At 47.4% G+C, this 24,363-nt stretch overlaps 3 protein-coding genes across 3 annotated transcripts in view; 1 reads left to right on the top strand and 2 right to left on the bottom strand.

Moving 5' to 3' along the window:
- The window catches only part of lrsam1 (leucine rich repeat and sterile alpha motif containing 1), a 34,898-nt gene extending 28,279 nt beyond the window's left edge, over positions 1-6,619 (bottom strand). The window contains 4 exon segments of the mRNA XM_055660372.1: positions 808-885; positions 2,127-2,171; positions 3,095-3,151; positions 6,517-6,619. Of these exon segments, the coding sequence (XP_055516347.1) occupies positions 808-885; positions 2,127-2,171; positions 3,095-3,151; positions 6,517-6,588 (252 nt within the window). The 5' untranslated portion in view covers positions 6,589-6,619.
- A 2,172-nt stretch (positions 6,620-8,791) lies between these two features.
- Positions 8,792-12,542, top strand: rpl12 (ribosomal protein L12). Its single transcript, XM_055660371.1, has 7 exons — positions 8,792-8,960; positions 9,960-10,033; positions 10,132-10,230; positions 10,864-10,945; positions 12,096-12,182; positions 12,276-12,388; positions 12,473-12,542. Exons 1-7 carry the CDS (start codon positions 8,924-8,926, stop codon positions 12,476-12,478), a joined length of 498 nt encoding a protein of 165 aa, XP_055516346.1. The 5' UTR covers positions 8,792-8,923; the 3' UTR covers positions 12,479-12,542.
- A 1,466-nt stretch (positions 12,543-14,008) lies between these two features.
- Positions 14,009-22,101, bottom strand: pole3 (polymerase (DNA directed), epsilon 3 (p17 subunit)). The gene is made up of 5 exons (XM_055660370.1): positions 22,038-22,101; positions 20,056-20,130; positions 18,606-18,691; positions 16,338-16,456; positions 14,009-14,431 (listed from the first exon to the last, which is right to left on the bottom strand). The coding sequence occupies exons 2-5, from the start codon at positions 20,119-20,121 to the stop codon at positions 14,253-14,255; spliced, it is 450 nt and encodes a 149-aa protein (XP_055516345.1). The 5' UTR covers positions 20,122-20,130; positions 22,038-22,101; the 3' UTR covers positions 14,009-14,252.
- Between the last annotated feature and the right edge of the window lie 2,262 nt (positions 22,102-24,363).

Here is a 24,363-nt window from a genome sequence, read left to right as displayed (position 1 = left end):
AACGCATACCGTATGTGCAGAGTCAGAGAGAAACATGCAAGTAGTTCTGTGCAGGAAGGATCTGCAGATGCTGGTGTAAACCAAAGATAGAGACAAAAGATGGAGTAACTCAGTGGATCAGGCAGCATCTCTGGAGAAAGGGAATAGATCATGATGGGCCAAATGGCCTACTTCTGCTCCTATCACATATGACCTTATGAGACCCTTCTACAGACTGGGAGAGGTTGGGCAGCCCCCATTCACTCCCTCCTACCCCTCTCGCAGAAACATTATTTTTCTTTAGACTTTTGTGGTTCTCCTCTCCTGATCATCCTAAACAATTAGGCCAGTGTAATATAAATAGTCTTCTCTAATTCATCAATCATGTTATATCCATTCAAGGCAGGGAGACTTGATATAGCAGAACTATGTGCATACATAAAAAGCTGGAGTAACTTAGCGGGACAGGCAGCATCTGTGGAGGGAAGGAATGGGTGACGTTTCTGGTCAAGACCCTTCTTCAGACTGAGAATGAAAAGGGGAACAACAGATATAGAAGGTACATACAATCAATGAATGAAAGATATGCAACAAGTAACGAGGTGGAGCCCACAATGGTCTAGTGTTGGCTGTGGGAGAGGTGATAACGAGTTATCTGGACAGTGAAACAAAGCAGGACGACAGTGAAACTAGTACGACGACTCGGGTGGGGGAGGGATGGAGAGAGGAGATGCCAGGGTTACGTGTAGTCAGTTTTCTGGTCACCAGTTATTAGCATGAACATAATCCAGGAGCAGCCTAATACCAGACTGTGGCCTCGCAATTTACCTTCAGCATCGACAGGTCCTGGATGTTACACGACCTGGGCTGTAGTGTTGTCAAGTGATTGGAGTGAACGATTAAAACCTGGAAAGTAAACAGAGCTCCTATATGACATGCTTTAGTTTAGTTTAATGTCACGTGTACCGAGGTACAGAGAAAAGCTTCTTTTGTTGCCTGCTATCCAGTCAGTGGGAAAACTATATATGATTACAATTGAGCCGTCCACAGTGTACAGATACATGAATACTGTTAGTGCAAGGTAAAGTCTGATTAAAGATAGTCCGAGGGTCTCCAATGAGGTGGGTGGCAGCTCAGGACCGTTTTCTAGCTGTTGAGAGGACGGTTCAGTTGCTTGATAACAGCTGGGGACTTATATCAACACAGGCTTGATAATTATTCTACAAATGATGCATGAAGGAGACAAACAAGGAGGTGAAATGGAATTAAAACATTAACAGCTCATGCAGTTTTCCATCGCTGCTGAAAGATTGTAAACAGTATGACCATGATTCAAATCGCAGTTTCTCACAAAATAGAAATCCAGCTATTGGTTGGAGAATTGGAAGTCTCTACTTAAGTTCATAAGTGATAGGAGCAGAATTAGGCCATTCGGCCCATCAAGTCTACTCTGCCATTCAATCATGGCTGACCTATCTCTCCCCCCTAACCCCATTCTCCTGCCTTCTCCCCATAACCCCTGACACCCGTACTAATCAAGAATCTATCTATCTATCTATCTCTCTCTGCTTAAGAATATCCATTGACTTGGACTCCACAGCCCTCTGTGGCAATGAATTCTACAGATTCACCATCCTCTGACTAAAGATATTCCTCCTCATCTCCTTCCTAAAGGAAAGTACTTTAATTCTGAGGCTGTGACCTCTGGTCCTAGACTTTTCTACTGCTTGCTGGAAGCTCAAGTACATCATGTCTGCACGTATAGCCAATCACGGCTGGTCTGCTGATCTATGGTCAACAGCTTCTAGCCCAGTTGTCAACAGTGCGTGTGCGTGTGTGCGTGTGTGTCTATGGTGCTATCTGTAGGGAGTTTGTACGTTCTCCCCGTGACCTGCGTGGGTTTTCTCCGGTTGCTCCGGTTTCCTCCCACACTCCAAAGATGTACAGGTTTGCAGTTTAATTGGCTGGGGTAAAATTGTAAATTGTCCCTGCTGTGTAGGATGGTGCTAGCGTAAGGGGTGATTGCTGGTCGGAGTGGACCCGGTGGGCCAAAGAGACTGTTACCGAGCAGAGTGTGGGAGAGGGTCAGAGCAACATCATCAGAGGCAGGGGGTGGGGAACAGCAAGTCCCCACAGTAAACTCTTACCTTCTTCTGCAAGACTCTGCACATGGAAAATACACCGACTGGTATCTGGGGAAAGATTGAAAAATAAAGAGGATCACTGCAGAATCCCAGTGAGAACATTCATTCAGATGTAGATCAGGCACATCCACTTGTACACAACCTACTGGAAGGCCGGGCCAGGACCAGGGCTGGAGATCTCCTGTGACTGTAGAATCAGATATAGCTGATGCTCCACAAGCAACAGTGTAGATAAGCCACATTCATATTCACCTACAGTGCCCTCCATAATGTTTGGGACAAAGTCCCATCATGTATTTATTTGCCTCTGTACTCCACAATTTGAGATTTGTAATAGAAAACAATTGTGGTGGTGCGTTGTCAGAAGAATTTTTATACATTTTGGTTTCTTATTGGAAACAGCTATACACAGAATAATGAACCATAATGTTTGGGACAGAGTGCTTCACAGGTGGAGTAATTGACAGGTGTGTTTAATTGCCTCCTAATGAGGGTCACAGCCAGCAAAATCACCTTGGACTTTATTTGCTGTTTCATCACGAAGACCAAAGGAAATGAATGTCAAAGAACTAGTAAATTCCACTGGGCCTTATTCAGAGGGTGGTGAATCTGGGGGGATTCATTGAAACACAGAATAGTGCTTCGACAGAGTGGATGTGGAGAGGACAAGGACTAGAGGTCACGCCTCAAAATGAATGGACGTTCTTTTACGTAGGAAATGAGGAGAAATTTCCTTAGTCAGAGGGTGGTGAATCTGTGGAATTATTTGCCACAGAAGGCTGTGGAGGCCAAGTCAGTAGATAGTTTTAAGGCATAAATAGATAGATTCTTGATTAGTACGGGTGTCAGAGACAGGAGAATTAGGTTAGGAGGGAGAGCCATGGTTGAAAGGTGGAGTTGACGATGGGCCGAATGGCCTAATTATATTCCTATTGCTTATGATGTTCTAAGGGCCTATTATCACAGCTTACCTCAGGCAGTTCACACTTTGAGATGTCCAGGATGTCATCTGCACCAGCTTCACGGGCCTGTCCAAAACAAGAGGAGAGGGTCACATGTTGAGCCTGTTCAACATTTGACTATCAAACACAAGAGCACTCAGCAAAAAAATAGATCCTCAAACTTTGGTTACTTAGCAGCGAGGGAGGGGACTGTGAGAAGGAAGGAATGGAAGGGGGGGGGGAGAGAGAAAGGGAATGAGGGGGCTTAAAAAGGAGGGGTGGAAGAGTGAGACAGAGGGACCAATTTTGTTCCAGTTACCAAGTATACAAAGGGAAATTGAGGGGGCAGGGGAAAAAAGAGCGGAGATGCACCAAGGCAGAGGTAGTGGACAGAGACAAAACAAATGCAGACATATCCAGGGCCCAGGATAAGAGACAGAGGCTGACAAAGAGAACGGGAGACACTGCAGCAACATGGACAGAGAAAGGAAGAGGATGTGAGCAAAAGAGATAGAAGAGAAGAAAAGAGACTAAGGTGGAGATTGGAAGATGAGGGGCAGGGGGAGTCAGCTGGGTGAAGATAGTAGAGATGCTACGGGTTGAACAGAAGGTGTGAAGACAGGGTGGAGCGTTTAGAAAGCTCCCTCCTTGAGGGGGGGGGCAAGAGAGCTGGAACACAGCTGGAAGGAAGGAGGAAGGAGTTGGAGCATGGATCAGTGGGGTGGGAAGGGGAACAAGAACAAACAAGTGAAAAATAAATCATGGTTCTCAAAAGGGAAGGAAGTGAAAGAACAGGAAAATGAGTGTTGCAGTGGTAGAGTTGCTGCCCCACCGCACCACACAGCTCACACGTTCAATCAGAATCTTTGCTCTGAATCCTCATTTCAATCAGTCCTTTCCAGTCCACCACCATTCCCGAACCACACATCAGCAGTTCAACTGGCCGAGCTCCAATCTGTACATGTTATTCCCACATACCTTTGTTTTTTTTCCTCACACTGCCTTCTACTTACTGAACTTCATCTAAAATTAACCCAGTCCACTATCACGCCCTCTTTTGCTTTGCATGTTTTCTACTGATTGAAATACATAACGATAAGAAATTGAAGTATGCCACTTGACCATTTGACCTTGCTCTGCCTTGAAGCGAGACCATGTTTGAACTTCTACCTTAGCACCGTGTTCCTGCCCCATCCCCTTAGTCCTTGATTCCTCTAAAAAACAGGAAATCACAGCCCGTTAGGATAGAGAATCCCACAGATTCCACTCTTTGACCGATATAAATTCTCAGCTTGGTCTCCATTTTCACACAGAGAGTTGCGAATCTGTGGAATTCTCTGCCTCAGTGGGCGGTGGAGGCCGGTTCTCTGGATACTTTCAAGAGAGCTAGATAGGGCTCTTAAAGATAGCGGAGTCAGGGGATATGGGGATATGGGGAGAAGGCAGGAACGGGGTACTGATTGTGGATGATCAGCCATGATCACATTGAATGGCGGAGCTGGCTCGAAGGGCCGAATGGCCTAGTCCTGCACCTATTGTCTGTTGTCTATTGGCATGTCCATTATTTATAGACCATGACTCCTCGTATTGGTTTCCTGTGTCTACTCTGCCCAGCCTTCTATGGGTGAGGTCATCTCTTATTTTTCTAAACTATAAAGAATGAGGGCCAGCCTATTTAATCCGGCTGTTCACCCCTATTGGGGGAGAGTGGATTAGTTAGGGCATTTTTTTAATGAAAGAGAAGACTAGTATGTTATCCATTGATGTTGGACATTTATGAATGGGTTACAATTTATGATGGGACGGGTTTGGAAGGAAAGTTCAAAGTTAGTTGGATTCCTTGGTCAATTCTCGTACTGTACATTAATGAGTACAGCAGTAGGAATAAATTAACATATGGTTTAAAAGATGTTGCAATTATCTTAGATAATGGGCACATTGGGAAAAGGTGGGGCCTGGTTTAGACAGACAGCTTGCATCCCAAGGGGAACGGGACAAATATTATTGTGGAGATGTTTACGGGTGGTGTTGTAGAGAGTATAAACCAGGTGGGGAGGTGGAAGGGCACTGCACAGGAGAGATCAACAAATGCGGTTTAGTTTAGAGATACAGCGAGGAAACATGTCCTTCGGCCCACCGAGTCCGTGCCGACCAACGTTCCCCGTACACTAACTCTGTCCTACACATCAGGGATAATTTACTATTTAGCCAATTAGCCTACAAACCTGTATGTCTTTGGAATGTGGAGGAAACCGGAGATCCCGGAGAAAGCCCACACAGGTCACAGGGAGAACATGCAAATCCATACAGACAGCACCCATCGTCGGGATCGAACCCGGATCTCTGGCGCTGTAAGGCAGCAACACTACCTCTGTGCCAAATGGTTTGGATGGAGGAACAAGAAAGGGCAATCTGGATTTCATGTGACAGGACCAGAATTAGGCCATTCGGCCCATCAAGTCTACTCCACATTTGTGGGAGTGTGAGAGAGATAGAAGAATGCGAGCCAATGTCTGAGCAAAGTTACCTAGCAATTATAACCGCTGGGAGGCTAACAGGACAAAGGATACAGAGAATCCTACAATTAGACCAGGTTAGGTGAGAGCAAATCCTGGAGTATTATGTCCACTTCGTGAGAAAAGGATATACCCAAGGACTGCTTCATCGATCATGGGGTGGGGATCGGTATTGTGAGGTTAACAACAAACCGTTCACCGACTGTTGTCAGGAACGTTCAAGAGATTTGATCATTAAACGTTGGATAGACACAAAAAGCTGGAGTAACTCAGTCGAACAGGCAGCAGCTCTGGAGAGAAGGAATGGGTGGGGTTTCGGGTCGAGACCCTTCTTCAGACTGAAGAAGTCTGTCCCGCTGAGTTACTCCAGCATTTTGTGTCTGCCTTCGATTTAAACCAGCATCTGTAGATCTTTCCTAAACATGATAAGGGAATAACGTTTAACGTCTGTCTTCGGTTTAAAGCCACATCTGCAGTTCATTTCTACAACATTGATCATTAAACGTTGTTTAAGAAGGAACTGCAGATGCTGGAGAATCGAAGGTTACACAAAAAAGCTGGAGAAACTCAGCGGGTGCAGCAGCATCTATGGAGCGAAGGAAATAGGCAACGTTTCAGGCCGAAAGGGTCGGGGTGGGACAGGGGGTGAGGGTGAGGGGGGTCGGGGTGAGGGTGAAGCGTCTTGGGGGGGAGGGGAATGGAGAGTAAACTTGAACAGCAAACTGAAACTGGTCCAATGGAAGGGAATCATTGGAAAGGTAAACTGATGTGGAGAGAGCTGGAGCAGCGGACACCGCCCACCCTCTCCCTCTATCCGACCCCTCCTCACCCTCTCCCTCTGCCCGAACCCCCTCACCCTCTGTCCCCCCCCGACCCTCCTCACCGCCCCTGCCTATCCCGGGTGGGCCGGGGCCGGGCCGGGTCCGTGTCGCTCACCAGGCACATCTGATATTCCAGGCGTTTCCGCGCCTCATCCTTCTGCTTCTTCTTCCGGGAGAAGAGCATCATGTCGGGGCCCGGGTGGGCCGTGGTCGGGGCCCGGGTGGCCGTGTGTCGGGGCCCGGTGGGCCGTGTGTCGGGGCCCGGGTGGGCCGTGTGTCGGGGCCCGGGTGGGCCGGGTCCTGGCGAGGGTGGGCCGGGGTCTGGCGAGGGTGGGCCGTGTGTCGGGGCCCGGGTGGGCCGGGTGTCGGGGCCCGGGTCCGGGTGTCGGGGCCCGGGTGTCGGGGCCCGGGTGGGCCGTGTGTGTCGGGGCCCGGGGTGGGCCGGGTGTCGGGGCCCGGGTGGGCCGGGTGTCGGGGCCCGGGTGGGCCGGGGTCTGGCGAGGGTGGGCCGTGTGTCGGGGCCCGGTGGGGCCGGGTGTCGGGGCCCGGGTGGGCCGGGTGTCGGGGCCCGGGTGGGCCGTGTGTCGGGGCCCGGGTGGGGTGGCCGGGGTGTCGGGGCCCGGGTGGGCCGTGTGTCGGGGCCCGGGTGGGCCGTGTGTCGGGGCCCGGGTGGGCCGGGGTCTGGCGAGGGTGGGTGGGCTGCGGGCGGACGGACGGCGCGGCCTCTCCCCTCTTCTCCCTCCCTCCTCCCGCCTCGCTCCTCCAGCGCCAACGAGCCGTCACGCGACGACAAGATCGGCTTTGGCTCCGACCTCCCAGATGCTGCAGACGCTGCAAAACCCGAGACAAAACCCCGAGATACACAGAGCCCTGGAGCCACCCAGTGGGTGATAGAGTGTTACATTGTGGAAACAGCAGGCAGCATCTGTGGAGATGCGGGATCCAGAGATGCTGTCTGGCCCGCTGAGCTACTCCAGCATTTTTGTATCGAGAGGTTTCTTGTGGTGCTCATGGACACACAGTGCTGGAGTAACTCAGAGAGTCAGACAGCATCTCTAGAGAGGAATATATGAGTATTTGTGTATATACACACACACTTCACTTTTTTCTCGTTTCTTATATTGTTTATAAAGCACTATGTTCATATATTCTGTTGTGCTGCTGCAAGTAAGAATTTCATTGTTCTATCTGGGACGCTAAAACATTTGTCGTTTCGGGTCGAGACCCTTCTTCACTGATGAATGCCTCGACCTTCTCTGCCTCACACAACATGGCTGCCGCGACCTTCTCTGCCTCACTTAACATGGCTGCCTCGACCTTCTCTGCCTCACTCGACATGGCTGCCTCGACCTTCTCTGCCTCACTCGACATGGCTGCCACGACCTTCTCTGCCTCACTCAACATGGCTGCCACGACCTTCTCTGCCTCACTTAACATGGCTGCCTCGACCTTCTCTGCCTCACTTAACATGGCTGCCGCGACCTTCTCTGCCTCACACAACATGGCTGCCGCGACCTTCTCTGCCTCACACAACATGGCTGCCGCGACCTTCTCTGCCTCACACAACATGGCTGCCGCGACCTTCTCTGGCTCACTCAACATGGCTGGTGTAAGTAGGAAGGCGCTGCTGATGCTGCTTTAAACCGAGGATCGACGCATAGTGCTGAAGTAACTCAGCGGGTCAGGCAGCCTCTCTGGAGAAAAGGAATACGTGATGTTTCGGGTCGAGACCCTTCTTCAAGTGTTTAAGAAGGAACTGCAGATGCTGAAAAATCTGAAGAAGGGTTTCGCCCCGAAACGTTGCCTATTTCCTACGCTCCATAGATGCTGCCTCACCCGCTGAGTTTCTCAGGCATTTTTGTCTACCTTCGTCAGAGTTGTGCCTTCTCTGCCTCACTCAACATTGCTGTCGCGACCTTCTCTGCCTCACTCAACATGGCTGTCGCGACCTTCTCTGCCTCACTCAACATGGCTGTCGCGACCTTCTCTGCCTCACTCAACATGGCTGCCATGACATTCTCTGCGTCACTCAACATGGCTGCCGCGACATTCTCTGGCTCACTCAACATGGCTGCCTCGACCTTCTCTGCCTCACTCAACATGGCTGCCATGACATTCTCTGCCTCACTCAACATGGCTGCCACGACCTTCTCTGCCTCACTTAACATGGCTGCCTCGACCTTCTCTGCCTCACTCAACATGGCTGTCGGGACCTTCTCTGCCTCACTCAACATGGCTGCCGCGACCTTCTCTGCCTCACTCAACATGGCTGCCTCTGCCTCACTCAACATGGCTGCCGCGACCTTCTCTGCCTCACTCAACATGGCTGCCGCGACCTTCTCCGCCTCACCCAACATGGCCGCCCGGGAACGTGATGACGCTAGCCCGGGTATATAAGGCGTGAGCGTGGAGCCGCGTCCCTCTTGGCTGTCGGCGGCGACGGTGCAACTCTTCCTCGGTCGTCCCGGAGCCGGGCTCATCCGACACCGTACCCGCCCAAGCGCGAACTCTAGCTCGTCGCCATGCCTCCCAAATTCGACCCCAACGAGATCAAAGTCGGTGAGTGGAGGATGCGGGGCCGGGCTCGGGGTTAGGCCTCAGGCCTGGGGCTCGGGCCGCGTGTTCCCCGGGCAGCTGCTGAGTGATGCCCGGGGAGCGAGTTGTCATCCCGGGCCCGCAGGACAATGTTTACAAACCTATTGTTGTAGGAATATTGCACCAACCACGTGGGAAGCAACGAGACTACATCTACATTATTATTGTGTTGAGTTTAAGGGCCGAGCTCCTGTGATGGAGGACGTGTCATGTTGATGATATATATTCACCAGGTTGATGGTCTAATGGTGGGTCGGGACTGAGCTGGGGAAGTGGGGCTCCTCAGTTGGGATGTTGGCATCTTGAGCAAAACACTCGGTGCTGGAGAAACTCAGCGGGTCAGGCAGCATGTGTGGAAGTGACCGGAGACTTTCCAGGTTGAAAATGCTGCCTGTCCATTCCCTCCACAGATCTGCCTGCCCTGCTGAGTTCCTCCAGCACTTTGTGTTTTGCTCTGTTAGAATGGAGCTGGCAGGCCAGTGTTGGGGCCAGGCAGCATGAATGGATGGTGCTGGGCAAACAGAATCTGGGTGGTCTGTCAATGCATCAAGTCGGTGCTGGCGGGGGCACGACTGCTCTACCCACCTTGGCCCTGCAGTGCACCTTGTTGGCTGCTTCAGCCCTGAATGTTAGTTGCTCTATTGCTGTGGAGATAATTTCATTTAAATGACTAAATTGAAGCCTTATCACCGCATGTGTAGGAAGGAACTGCTGATGCTGGTTTATACCGCAGATAGACACAAAAGGCCCAATAACTCAGCGGGTCAGGCAACTTCTCTGGAGAAAAGGAATAGCTGACATTTCGGGTCGTAACTCTTCTTCAGACTCTGCTTGCTGCATGTAGGGTTGCTTGTTAGAATGAATATTTTGGAAAGATGTACCATTGCCACCCAGTCTAGGTGCAGCAGAGGAATACCAGGCTGTGATGTGTGGTGTAAAATGTGTCTGTCTTTGTCTCCACAGTGTACCTCAGATGTACTGGAGGTGAAGTGGGTGCCACATCAGCTCTGGCCCCAAAGATCGGCCCACTGGGTCTGGTGAGTCTCTACACCCCTGCCCTTCATGTGCAGCTCTCATGTAATTCTGTGGCTTCTTTCATCAAACTCTTTGTCTTTCTCCTTCCGCTCCTGTGTAGTCTCCCAAGAAAGTGGGTGATGACATTGCCAAGGCTACCGGTGACTGGAAGGGTCTTCGTATCACCATCCAGCTGACTATTCAGAACCGACAGGCCCAGGTAAAGATAGGTACAGCTTTATAAAAAGATTGGAGTTTTTGGTTAACTGCAAGAAAAAATAAATACAATTTATTAGTGGGCATCACGGTGGTACAGTGGTAGTTGCTGCCACACAGCGCCAGAGACCTGGGATCGATCCTGATTACGGGTGTTGTCTGTACAGTTTGTGTGTTCTCCCCACGACCCACGTGGGTTTCCTCCCACACTCCAAAGACGTACAGGTTTGTAGGTTAATTGGCTTGGTATAAATGTAAATTGTCCCTAGTGTGTGTAGGAAGGTGTTTGTGTGCCGGGATCGCTGCTTGGTGAGGACCCGGTGGGTCGAAGGCCCCGTTTCGACGCTGTATCTAAACTAGATCAATGCCCTGGGTTCACAGGTGTTATGGATGTTCAGAACAATGGGTTAGCTCGTTCATCATTGATGCATTCCCAACTGGGGGGGGGGGACACGGGTCTCGTTTGCTGCTAAACCAGGCTAGTGTCAATCATTGATACATCGGGCACAGCTAATCAGTGGTTTTAAAAGCAGTTGGACAATATGTGCTGTGTTCTATTGTAGCAGGTGATTTCTCAGGGCAGGTTTTGTTGTCTTCTGTTGTGTGTCTGGTACTGACAGCTGTCTCTCATTCACAGATTCAGGTTGTCCCATCAGCTTCTGCTCTCGTCATCAAAGCCCTGAAGGAACCACCCAGGGACAGAAAGAAGCAAAAAAATAGTGAGTGTTGGTATGAAGTGAGGGAACTTCAGCCACTCTAAACTTTCCAGCTGGAGTGGTGGGTGTTCATTTGATTTTAGGCACAAAGCGCTGGTGTAAGTCAGCAGGTCAGGCAGCATCTCTGGAGCAAAAGCATGGGTGATGTTTTCAGGTTTAGACCCTTCTTCAGACTTCATTTGATTTTATTTCCATTTAGAGAAAAATGGGTTGTGTGGAATTCCTCCTATCCTCAGAGTGATTTACTGTGGATTGGAATGCAAGAGGATTGGACCTACAGCTCGTGTGCATGTTATGAATGGAAATGTCATGATTTGCCTGCAATACAACCAAGCCCAAATAGTCTTCATGACCCGAATCATCGAGGATATCTTCCAATCCAGTTATGTGGGTTGTTAGAATGTGGACCTTCCACTGTTGGTGCATAACTTCTGTCTGATCCCAATGCATGGCCTCAGGGTTTCGTCAGCGTGAGATTCCCAGGGGTTGGTGGGGCGGTGGATTTCATCAGAAGATGACGAATGAAGATGGGTTCTGAGCATGTCTTTGAATCTTTTCTTCCATAAGTCTTCATTTGTTCCCACGTGGGAGCTTGGAATAGAGCCTATTTCAGTGTCTAATGCTGTATGTTAATGATGTTGCTGTCCACTGGAAGTGATTGTGAATAAACGGTCTCCATGTTGGTGCATCTGCAATGTCTTGAGACGCATACTGCAGGTAACCCAGATCTCAGCAGCAAATGGGAGAGCAGGCTCACATTTTGCCCAGTGGGCGAGTGCAGTGTCTATTCTGAGGCCTGGTTCTTCACATCATTGGCTGTTGCAGCATATTGGGGGTGATGCTGAATTTCCCATCAATGGTCGCCTCTGCTGAAAGTGTGGGAAGTGGTGTGTGTAAGGGGGGCAGTGCAATGCAGCTTGCTTGGAAAAACACTTGCTGGTTAGAGATAGTAGCTCTATAGTGTAGACAGCTCTATAGTAGAGCTGTAGCCATTCATTTTGATTTGGGCATGTGGATGTGGAATGGATGGCCATGCAGTTGATCTTTCAATTCAATCAGTTATGCTGCTGGATATATATGTTTGTGATGCATGTGTCTTAGGTTATGAAGGACAGTCTGTTCAATTTACTGAAGCTGCTCCATTTTTCTCCAGTTAAACACACTGGCAGCATCACCTTCGATGAGGTGCTCAGTATTGCCCGGCAGATGAGGCATCGTTCCCTCGCCAGAGAGCTTTCAGGTGAGTAATCCTTGCAATGCAGCAGTTTGGTGTCTGCTATTTGTACCAAGTCTCTAAACTTGTATTGAGGACTTTATTCTTGAATTATTGCAGGAACTGTAAAGGAAATCCTTGGAACTGCTCAGTCCATCGGCTGCAACATTGATGGCAAACATCCTCACAGTGTCATTGAAGAGATCAATGATGGCCGTGTCGAGTGTCCTGCTGTGAGTGTTGCCATTACTGTGTATTGCACTGACCTTCCATGCATTGTCTACAAAGTCATTCATATTTCACTTTATTTTCAACAGGAATGAAGAGGAAATGCCGGGAACCAAACTTCCAACAACTTGTAATAAAATAACAACATGTTGATATAAAGTCTGATTTCTGTCGTTTTTCTTCCTTGGGTCTACGCTGTTAAACTCTTCCCATATCTGATGTTGGGCTAATAGCTGGAGTGTTTCTCCTCAAATAATTTAGAGGGAACAGGGTCTCTCAGAAAGCAAAACAGTGTCTGATTGCAGAGCCACAGAAGTTGGGCAGATCCTCAATGAGTATTTCTCCTCTCTTTACTATGGGGAAAGGCGTGAAGACTGGGGAACTTAATGAACATCCCTCAAGGATGTTGGTATTATGGTGAAGGAGCCGCTGGACATTGTAAGGCGTTTGAAGGTAGACAAATCTCCAGGGCTTGATGTATCCAAGAACATTAGGAAGCTAGAGAAGAAATGACAGGATCCATGGCTGAGATATGAACACTCATTAGATGCGGGTGAGGTGTTGGAACACACGAGGGTGATGTTTTGCCTATATTTAAGAATGGCTGCAGGGAAAGGCCTGGGAACTAGACCAGTAAGCCTAACATCTGTGGTAGGCAAGAGCAGTTTTGGATGGATTTGGGCCAAATGCAGGCAAGACTATGAGGTGCTGCATGAGATTGCCATCATTTATAACATACTCTTAAGCCTAAGTAACGTCACAAGTTTCACCATTCCCTTAGATTGGGAACAGATCCATCCAAGACCTGCAATAAGTTGCAGTGATATAGCCTCCCTAATCACGCAAACAGAACAGCTCTGCAGTCACTGCCTCGGCATTAGCCAGTGTAATCGATGATGCAGTCCTGGCCCCTGCATCTCCTCCCTCTCCCAACAGGAGACCAGGAAAAATTAAGGGCATTGGCTTTTTTTTCGCCTTGTGGCGTCATTGATCTGATCAACATTTCAAAATCGGCGGCGACAAAAAAAATGTTGCGACACTCGAGACTCCGCGCGTCAATATGACATCACGCCGCGACTTTTTCGGTGACCTGATACATCAGTCAATGATGCCGGCAGTCGCCGAAAACATCGCCAAGTGGGACAGGCTCTCTACCACCAGGTTTGGACAGTTTCTTCCCAGCTATAATCACGCAACAGAACAGTCCTCTCATTAGCCAGATTGCAGTCCTGACCTCCCATCTACTTCATTGGAGACCTTGGCATTAGCTTTAATTCGCCTCATGCCCTTTATCTGTCATTATCGGCGGGCACTCGAAACAAATATGACTGTCCTCTCCATAGGGTCATCTACTTGTGGGTCTGTAGAGGCCGATCCAACTTGGGCAGTGGAGACTGGCGGTGGGTGGTAGTTGAGCCCCCTTCTCTCTCCTCTGACACGGCGTGGTTCCATCTGTACACTGGACAGCTCGATTATCTTTGACCAGATCGCACGCAAACAAACCTATACCCTGGGGGTCCCTCGGTACACATGACAATAGTAAACTAACCACAACCCGGTAGTGACAACAGGCACCCCCAGTACTGATATTGACAATTTCCTAGAACTATTTTGATAACAATGTAAGTGCAAAAAACAATTGCCCTTTTTAATGCGTTATTAAAACATTGTTTTACAAATGAACACAAATGGTAACAAAATAAAAAAGGTTTCAATTTCATCGAACTGTACAAAAACAGAGAAGGCTGATCCACAAATGCTTCTTCAATGGTCTAACACCCGTAACCAGAGCATGGAGGTGGACAGCAATAATCCTGGTGATCAAGGCCAGTTTCCAGACACCATTCCTATTGTAGTTGCATGAAAGCTTCAGTTCTCCACGTCCTCTTCCTCGTTTTCAACCTCCTTCTGCTCCTCATCTTCCACCATCTTCACTTCTTCTGCATCTTCCTCGTGTTCCTTGCTCTTGTGTTCCTCGTTCTCCGGTTTCTTATCCTTCTTCTTTAGTTCCGAAGCTTCTTTCTTTCCTCTTTGCTCTCGCTTGTAAGCTGAGGGGAAAGGGGAAAGATCATCTTTGATTAGACTGGGCGATCGTTTCACAGAACACCTTCGCTCAGCCCACTTCAACCGACCGGATCTCCCGGTTGCTGGATACTTCTTCCCATTCCCACACTCATCTTTCCATCCGAGGCCTCCTCCATTGTCAGAGTGAGGCTAAACGCAAATTGGAGGAACAGCATCTCATATTTTGCCTGGGCAGCTCACAGCCCAGTGGTATGAATATTGATATGATTCACGTCAGGTAGCCCCAGCATTCCCTCTCTATCCGTCCCCCACCCAAGTTGCACCAGCTTCTCGTTTTCACCCGACAAACAGTGAACATTGTTACTTTTTTTTTACATATCTTTCATTCATTGTTCTTTATCTCTCCACATCACCGTCTATATCTCTCGTTTCCCTTATCCTTAACCAGTCTGAAGAAGGGTCTCGACCCGAAACGTCACCCATTCTTTCTCTACGGAGATGCTGCCTGTCCCGCTGAATTACTCCAGCTATTTGTCTATCTTTGATTTCAAGTATTGGATTGGCAATTGCCAGGACTAGGACCACTGCAAGCCTTCAGTAGGTGAAGATGAAAGTGAACAACTAAATTAAATGCCGTATCAGCAACAGCAATAATCCTTGTGATCACTGGCAATTTCCAAATACATCCTTCCTATTTGAGTCTCATGAAGGTATTTGTGAGGGCCTAGATAGAGTGGATGTTTCCAGTAGTGAGAGAGTCTCAGACCAGAGGTCACAGCTTCAGAATAAAAGGATGTACCTTGAGAATGGAGATGAGGAATTTCTTTAGCCAGAGGATGGTGAACCTGTGGAATTCATTGCCACAGACGTCTGTGGAGTCCATGTTGTTGGGTATTTTTAAAGCAGAGATTGATAAGTTCTTGATTAGTAAAGGTGTCAAAGATCACAGGGTTGGGGGGGAAAGATAGATCAGCCGTGATGAAATGGCACAGCAGACTTGATGGGCCAAATGGCCTAATTCTGCTCCTATGTCTTGTAATCTTATTGCATAGTTTAAGTAAAAACAAAGTCACTAGAGAGCACAGAAATGATTCAGAATGTTTTCAGCGATTGGAGTAGTTACTCAAGAACATTTAATAACAGACTGGTTGCAGCTTTACATTAACACACCAGCTAAACAGATAATAAACCAATCCACAGATTATCAGTGATTGGCTGTAGCCAGACTATAGAGCAAGATGAAGTAGGTAGTGTAGTGTATAAAATGTCCATGGTAGCTTCCTGCTGATGTGGGTTTGTGGTTAAGGCTGTGCAGTGAGGTTCAAAAGCCTGATAACGGTTACAGAGGCACCAGAACGGCAGATACTGGAATCTTGCGTAGAACGCAGAGCGCTGGAGGGAGTCAGCTGGTTGGGCAGTATCTCAGGAGGACATGGATGTTTCAGGTGGAGGCCCTTCTTCTGGCTGGTGATAGTTGGTGTATGAAGCTGGGGGTAATGGTGGGGTGGAAGATTGCAACCTTCAAGTGGTCCACCCTGTGTCGACTAATGCAATCAACTCGACGTGCACAAACGGAAGATCAAACACAACAAGTTGTCCTACAACTTTAGGCTGTGCACGCCACACGAAAGAAGAAGAGGTAATGGTTTACAAGCTGCTGTACCTTATTCCCGTTGCTAGCAGTGAGAGGGGAGCTTCCACAGGGGATTGCCATTAGTATCTGTACCACCCCTGTCATTTGGACTTTGCTATGTAGTTCTCAACTAACCTTTAGTTAGGGAGCCACTAACATGGTATTCATTATGCAATCTTTGCTGTAACTGTATAGAATTACTAACTGTTCATTTGCTAAAACTCAGACTTTGTGTTAATTAATTCATGCAGTTTCTAAAGTTGAAGAGTGTGAAGACCATGTAATAACTTCCTCACCTTCCAAAGCATCCTTCAGTGGAGTGATGAATCGATCAAACTCCATCTCCTCCATCGCAGCCAACACATCCGCTGCACTCAGTGTTTTCCTCTTGCTCTTCATTGCAAAGTTATTTGCGCTGTCAGAGAGCCATTGAGAGTCACACAGTGTGGAAACAGGCCCTTCGGCTCAACAAGTCCCATCTACACTAGTCCCACCTGCCTGCGTTTGGTCCATATCCGTCCTAACCTGTCCTAATCCATCCTAATCTCATCCTTTCTTACATCTGCATGTTGGGGGCCTTGGTATTTCTTTACATTAGCTCTGACCGAGACAGCTTAATTCCCTGCTGCAACAGACCATGTCCGATACAAGGTACTGATGAGAACCAAGGATGAGAATGGTGTTCCTTGCCCTGGTCGTCCAGCTAGATTTACAAGGCGTGGTCAAATTGATCATCGTTCAATCCAAATTTGATGGTTGCTGCCTCAACCTAATCTGCAGCAAATACTCACAAATTAATGAAGATATTGATAAGGGATGTGAGAAAAGACTGAATGAGAATATGCAAAACACTGAGCTCTTTGGAACTTTTCTCCCTCTCTCCGTGCTGTTTTGGCTAAACCTTTCCCTTCCACTTGTACGTTATGTCGAATAGTGAAAGGCCTGGATAGAGTAGATGTGGGGAGGATGTTTCCACTAGTGGGTGAGTCTAAGACTAGAGGTCTCAGCCTCATAATTAAAGGAAGTTCCTTTAGGAAGGCGATGAGGAGGAATTTCTTTAGTCAGAGGGTGGCGAATTCGTGAAATTCATTGCTACAGATGTCTGTGGAGCAAGTCATTGGATATTTTTAAGGTGGAGATTGATAGATTCTTGATTAGTACGGGTGTCAGGGATTATGGGGAGAAGGCAGGAGAATGGGGTTGTAAGGGAGAGATAGATCAGTCATGATTGAATGGCAGAGTAGACTTGATGGGCCGAATGGCCAGACTCTGCTCCTAGAACATGAGCTTTCTTCCTATTTCTACTTCCCACAAATTTTATTTTTTTTGCAACTCTGATGAGCAGAACAAAACATTGCATATACAGGTGATTTGTGTTAATCGTAGGACATTCAAAATGGTCTGAAGGTCGGGCAGCACCAGTTCAAAACCACAAGCCCGTCAATGCTTCGAGTTTTAAGAGATCAAGAGTGTTTAATTGTCACATGTATCAAAAACAGAAGAATGAAATTCTCACTCCCAGCAGCATAACAGGTCTGTAAACACAGTCCTCATAGTTGACCCAATAAACAAAAGAAAGTTCAATAAATCCAAATAATATTAGTGCAAAAAAAAAAGCCCAAAATCCCTAATGCAAGCAAGATATGTTGTGGTGTAGATATGCAAAATAGGTTGTAGTTCGGTGTAGATAAGCAAGATAGGTTGTAGACACAAAATGCTGGAGTAACTCAGCGGGACAGGCAGCATCTCTGGAGAGAAGGAATGGGTGATGTTTCGGGTCGACACAGATAGGTTGTAGTTGAGTATAGATAAGCAAGTAACTACCAGCACAGCTATTCACATAGAAAACAAAGAACTAGGTAAATGCAGATGATTAGCATCTGAAAAGTGATAAGCATATAAGAGAAACTAATACAAATCAATGAAATATAATAATTCATATCAAAGAATTAACAACGAGGGATGAATAAGTTTGCAGCATTAAAACCTGTTGGAGTTTATGTGAAATAAGTTCAAGTAATCTCCATACAATTCCCATAAAGTCTAAGTCCACCATGACCAACCTGATGCAGCACAGAATGCCACAGGAGATCCTTCTTCCCTGTGGCGATCAAACTGTACAACCCCTCCCCCTTCTGTCTTGGGGTAGACTGAGACTGACTCACCCCTCCCCCGCCCCCCACCCCAATCTTTGCACATCCCCAATCCTTTCCACTCAACACTTTAATTCCATGTTTCATGTGTTTCCATGATTGTTGGCAGATTAATTTCCCTCCTGGGATAAATAAGGTTCTATCGTATCGAATCATAAACTGGACAAATATCAATTATAATGAGGCAAAACGCAGGCAGGTTTGTTCGTCTGTAACCATGCACTTCCTCAACATTGTGGTTTGATCCAATGGGTTCCCCGAGATCATTACATCAAGTTCTCTTTCAATTCCATGAGCACAAATTTCAATAAGACTTTGCCACTTTGGTAACTCTTCAATCACAGCCTCTAAAGGTGATCTGGTGGACAACTTCAAGGCAACAGGCTTTACTGCTTAACTGTAGATTCTTACCAGGAAGTTGCATAAAGAACAAAAACACTGGCCGCTCGGGATATTGCGCTGCGGGCTTCCTTTGATACATTCACTCCATCCGGCAGCTGGAGAGAAGAGGTAAATTCATGCAACGACACGCTCTCGGATGCAGAGAGAAATGATAGAACCAACACTATAGTAGAGAATGGCATATCTCCATCTTTGTGTGCCTTTCACCAGTATTGACACAAAATGCTGCAGTAACTCAGCGGGACAGGCAGCATCTCTGGAGAGAAGGAATGGGTGACGTTTCGGGTCGAGTGGAAGTAATGTCACCTTGGCCATTCCTTTTGTCTCTTCTACTGCCAGAAGATACAGGCTCCTCAGTTAGTTTATTGTCACGTGTGCCATGGTACAGTGAAAAGCTTTTATTGTGTGCGAACTAATCAGCAGATAGATAAAACGTGCTTACAGTTGAGCCATTAGTGTAATACATGAGCCTGAAGGCTCTGATGTCCAGGCATAAGAACGGTTTCTGACTCATGAACCGATTAAAATGAACTCATCATCTTTTCTACACCCCATTCCTGGGTGTGCCCATATTTGTAACTGTACCTATTTTCTATGTTTCATTCTTTTATTGCCTTTTATACTTTCATATTCTTTTGTTCAACGTATTCCGCACTACGATCATACACTGGTCATTTTATTTATCATTACAATGTGTATTGCTTACTCGGTGAGATTCATGTGAGCAAGGAATTTCACTGCACCATGGTGTATATGACAATAAACTAATCTGATCTGAATTGCATTGGCAGCAAATTACACACCAGTTTTTTGTGGCACCATGCAGCAATGCGCGGACTCTGCAGTTTGTAAAAACACCCAACAATCACAATTTCACGGTTTCACGACTCAGCCAATCAACGTCAGAAGTCCTTTGTTGTGTTACGACCCAGTCTTATTATCAACTCAATTTTATGGGTAGGAAGGAACTGCAGATGCTGATTTACACTGAAGATGGACGCAAAATGCTGGAGTAACTCAGCGGGACAGGCAGCATCTCCGGAAGCAATGGTGACGTTTCGGGTCGAGTCTGAAGAAGGGTCTCGACCTGAAACGTCACCCATTCTTTTTCTCCAGAGATGCTGCCTGTCCCGCTGAGTTACTCCCGCATTTTGTGTCTGTCTTCAGTGTAAACCAGCATCTGCAGTTCCTTCCTACACATTTATACACTATTTGATGGCCTGTTATCACGCTGTCAAACTGTACTAACCCACTTTCACATTTAAAAAATAATTAATGACAAAAACACATTTAAAAATATTTTTTCCCAAACAGTGCACACTAAAAATTCTCACCCACTTAATAGGAAAACAATTTATGAAACTTCTATTAGGTGTTTGTTGCACATGTTCCCTGGTTCTACCAAAGCTAAATCATCACAAGTCCTTCTCTGAACAGTGACAAAGAATATTCTGCTCACCGCCTCTTTTATAATCCTGGTGATAACAGCATTCGGCAGATTCAAGTCCTCTGGTCTCTCAGCCATTGTTTATCCCTAAACCACAAGTACAGAAATAAGTACAGTTCAACGTAAACTTGACATCTCATAAGTGATAGGAGCAGAATTAGGCCATTTGCCCCATCAAGTCTTCTCCGCCATTCAATCATGGCTGATCTATCTCTCCCTCCTAACCCCATTCTCCTGTCCTCTCCCCATAACCCCTGACACCCTTATTAATCAAAAATCTATCCATCTCTGCCATAAAAATATCCATTGACTTGACCTCCACAGCCTTCTGTGTCAATGAATTTCACCGATTCACCACCCTCTGACTAAAGAAATTCCCCCTCATCTCCTTCTTAAAGGAACGTCCTTTAATTCTTAGGCTGTGACCTCTGGTCCTAGACTCTCCCAACAGTGGAAACATCCTCTCCACATCCACTCAATCCAGGCCTTTCACTATTCGGTAAGTTTCAACGAGGTCTCCCCTCATCATTCTAAACTCCAGTGAGTACAGGCCCAGTGCCGACAAATGCTCATCATATGTTAATCCATCTCTTCATTCAATAAAACAAAGATAGACACAAAAAGCTGGTGTAACTCAGCAGGGCTGGCAGCATCTCTGGAGAGATGGAATGGGTGACGTTTCGGGTCGAGACCTTCTTTGAAGGCATCTTACGGCTTTCTGCACTCGATGTTGGTTCAACAATTTCAACTCACATCAACTGAGCCCTTGTTTTGTTAATACTGGAAAGTGAATACTCTCAGTAGCCAGAATTACGAAGATAATTAAGTTGATGTTGCTATATTTATTTGCTCCCAGTGTAGACCCTTTTAAAACTTTCTTTACATGGTGGTGCAGCAGTAGAGCTACTGCCTTACAGCGCCAGACATCCAGTACAGTTCAAGGTAAACTTGACATCTTACACTCCCTCTCTCCGTCATTCACTCTCACACTCTCCCTCTCTCCCTCATTCACCCTCACACACTCCAGGATGTCTGTACAGTTTGTATATTCTCCCTGCGTGGGATTTCTCCAGGATCTCCGGTTTTCTCACACACTTCCCATTGATGTAAATTGTCCCTAGTGTGTGTGTGCAGGATAGAACAGTCTCTGCAGAGGGCAGACAGGATTGGGAAGAAGCGGTTAATGGTGGGATCACGTTGATGGTGATGGAACTATCCAGAGCATGATGTGTTGGACGCAGAGGCTGGTGGGGAGAAAGATGAGGACCAGGGAATCTGCATCCTTGTCACAGTCATCCTGGAACTAGTGTGAACAGGTGATGGATGGGCAGTGTCAGTGTGGACCCAATCACCCTTTCTAGCTGAAGTCCTCCCTCCACCACCTCCAGTTTAAATTACATTTGGAATATTATGGAGGACCAAGAAACCAAGAACCATCCCTCCCACACCCACCACCTCTGCTCCTCTCCCTCCCTCCACCTCTCCCTCCATCACTCTAAACACGTCCCCCTCATTCATAACTACCCTCATCTCCCCCCCCCCTCTCTCTCTCCTCCCCCTCATCACCCTCACACTCTCTCCTCTCTCCTCCCTCTCTCCCTCATCTCCCCATCACACCCTCCCACACCCACCACCTCTGCTCCTCCTCACACTCTCTCCTCCCCCATCCCCCTCCCATCACCCACCACCTCCCCCTCCTCCCCTCCCCCTCTCCCCTCTCCCCCCATCCCCCTCCCCTCTCCCCCTCTCCCCTCCATTCACCCTCACACACTCTCCTCTCTCCCTCTCCTCTCCCTCCATCCCTCCATCCTTCTCTCCCTCCATCACCCTCACACTCTCCCTCTCTCCTCACCACCTCTCCCTCCCACTTCTATCTTCGCTCCTCACTCTCCCTCTCTCCCCATCCTCCTCACTATCTCTCCCTCCCTCACTCCCCCCCCCCCCCCACACAGAGGCCACTCTCCCCCTCTCTTTCCCCTCTCCCTCACACTCACCGCGCGTTCCCGCCGTTTGACCTGTGACCCCTCTCCCCGCCATTGCTGGCCCCGCCCCCGCTGTCTCTGTGTTTCACTGACGGCGCGGCCCGGACAGCGGCGCGGGCGGGCGGGCACTGCCTGCACTGTGGATACACTGCATGTGTTCTTACAGATACTACAACATATGTGTTCCTTCTAGCTACTACATCTGTTCCTCCCTACAGATACAGATACTACATGTGTTCTCACAAATACTACATGTGTGTAGCTATCTAGATACTCTATGTGTTCTTACAGATACTACATATGTTACTTCTTAGATACCACATGTTACTCCCTACATACATGTGTTACTCCCTACATATACTACATGTGTTCCTTCCTACAGATATTGCACGTGTTCCGTCATAGCTACTACATATGTTCCTACAGATATTACATATATGCTCCTTCTTAGATACTGTATGTACTCCTACAGATACCACATGTGTTATTCCCTACATATACTACATGTGTTCCTTCCTAGCTACCACATATGTTCCTACAGATACTACATATGTGTTCCTCCCGACAGACTCTACATATGCGTTTAATTTCCTTATTCCCCCAGTATCATTGTCCCTGTTGCAGCTTCTATTTATTTAGTGAATTTAACCCAACACAAACACTTTAGTGGAATGTAATCAAATACAGAAAATATGGTGGCCAAACCTGTAGGGCTGATAAATAAAGATACAGAATGCTGGAGTAACTCAGCAGGTCAGGCAGCATCTCTGGGGAGAACATTTTGGATCAGGACCCTTCATCTCTCAACCCAAATCGTCACCCATTACTTTTTTCCTGAGATGCTGCCGGCCCTGCAGAGTTACTCCAGCATTTTGTGTCTACATTGTGAACCAGCATCTGCAGTTCCTTCCGATACATTTTGTTGTCTCTCAGATATAGATTGTTGAAAGTTAACGTAGCTTCAGCATGCAAATGGGTGTGAAATTTGCTATTAATGCAAGATAATTTGAATATTCAACTTGCTGTAATTGTGAAGATCTTGTGGAAATCTGCTCCCCCCCCCCCCCCCCCCCCAACACATCCCCAAGATATGATATACGTAGAAAAAGGGAGTGCAGCAAAGTTTCACCAGATTCGTGGTGAAGTGGTGGGTAATTGAGAATATAAACAATAGAAGCTGGAATAGGCAGCCAGCCTCTGGACTCTGCTCCAATGTGTTCATTTGGATCATGGCCAAGGGTGAAGTGAAATGATTCAGACTGGGCTTGTACTCTCTTCACTTCTGAAGAATGAGAGTTGAATTTAGAGAAATGTACAAAATTCTTATGCGGCCCGACAGAGTAGATGCGGGGTGATTTTTCTCCTGGCTGGAGGACTAGAGCCACGGTCATTGTCTCGAGATATGGAAGACAGACACAAAAAGCTGGAATAACTCAGCGGGTCAGACAGCATCTCTGGAGAGAAGGAATGGGTGTCATTTCGAGTCGAGACCCTTCTTCAGACTGAGAGTCAGGGGAAAGAGAAACATGAGATATAGATGGTGATGTCGAGAGATATAGAACAAATGAATGAAAGATATGCAAACAAAGTAACAATGATAAAAGAAACAGGCCATTGTTAGCTGTGTGTTAGGTGAGAACCTAGTTACAGTGAGATTAGATTGAGGTGCAGGCAAGCACCTAATAAACACCTGTGGCTGTGGTAGAGAGTCTGGGTTAAAATGTGGTGGTAGTGCCGGAGAGCTCGAGGAATCACAGAGAGGGAGCAGTGAGAGAGGATGTGGCAGAACTTTTGGTGCATTCATGCTAAATGCCGCAATGGTTGTACGATCAGGACTGAGCAGTAATCACTTGATCCAGAGGGTAGTGATTCGAGGAAACACTTTTTCTCACAGAGAGTTGTGTGTCTGTGGAATTCTCTGCCTCAGATGGTGGTGGAGGAAGGTTCTCTGGATACTTTCAAGTGAGAGCTAGATAGGGCTCTTAAAGATAGCGGAGTCAGGGGATTATGGGGAGAAGGCAGGAACAGGGTACTGATTGGGGATGATCAGCCATGATCACATTGAATGGCGGTGCTGGCTCGAAGGGCTGAATGGCCTACTCCTGTACCTATTATCAATTGTCTATTGTTGCAATTCCCCACTCAAGAGGCTTTGTTGCCTAGACATTCAGGATAGAGATCAAGATTCTTTTGTAACTATAAAGGGAATCAAGGGATGTGGGGTTGTTGAGGAAAGTACAGGTGATGTAGAACATCAGCCCCCCATTGTAATCAACTCAAACTAAGCAGGGACCAAATGACCTTGTTTCAATTTTTTATGTCATTAAATAAATAGAAG

This window comes from Leucoraja erinacea, chromosome 31 (genome assembly GCF_028641065.1).
Source record: "Leucoraja erinacea ecotype New England chromosome 31, Leri_hhj_1, whole genome shotgun sequence".
Taxonomy (NCBI): Eukaryota; Metazoa; Chordata; class Chondrichthyes; order Rajiformes; family Rajidae; genus Leucoraja; species Leucoraja erinaceus.
This window is presented reverse-complemented; position numbering and strand designations above follow the sequence as displayed.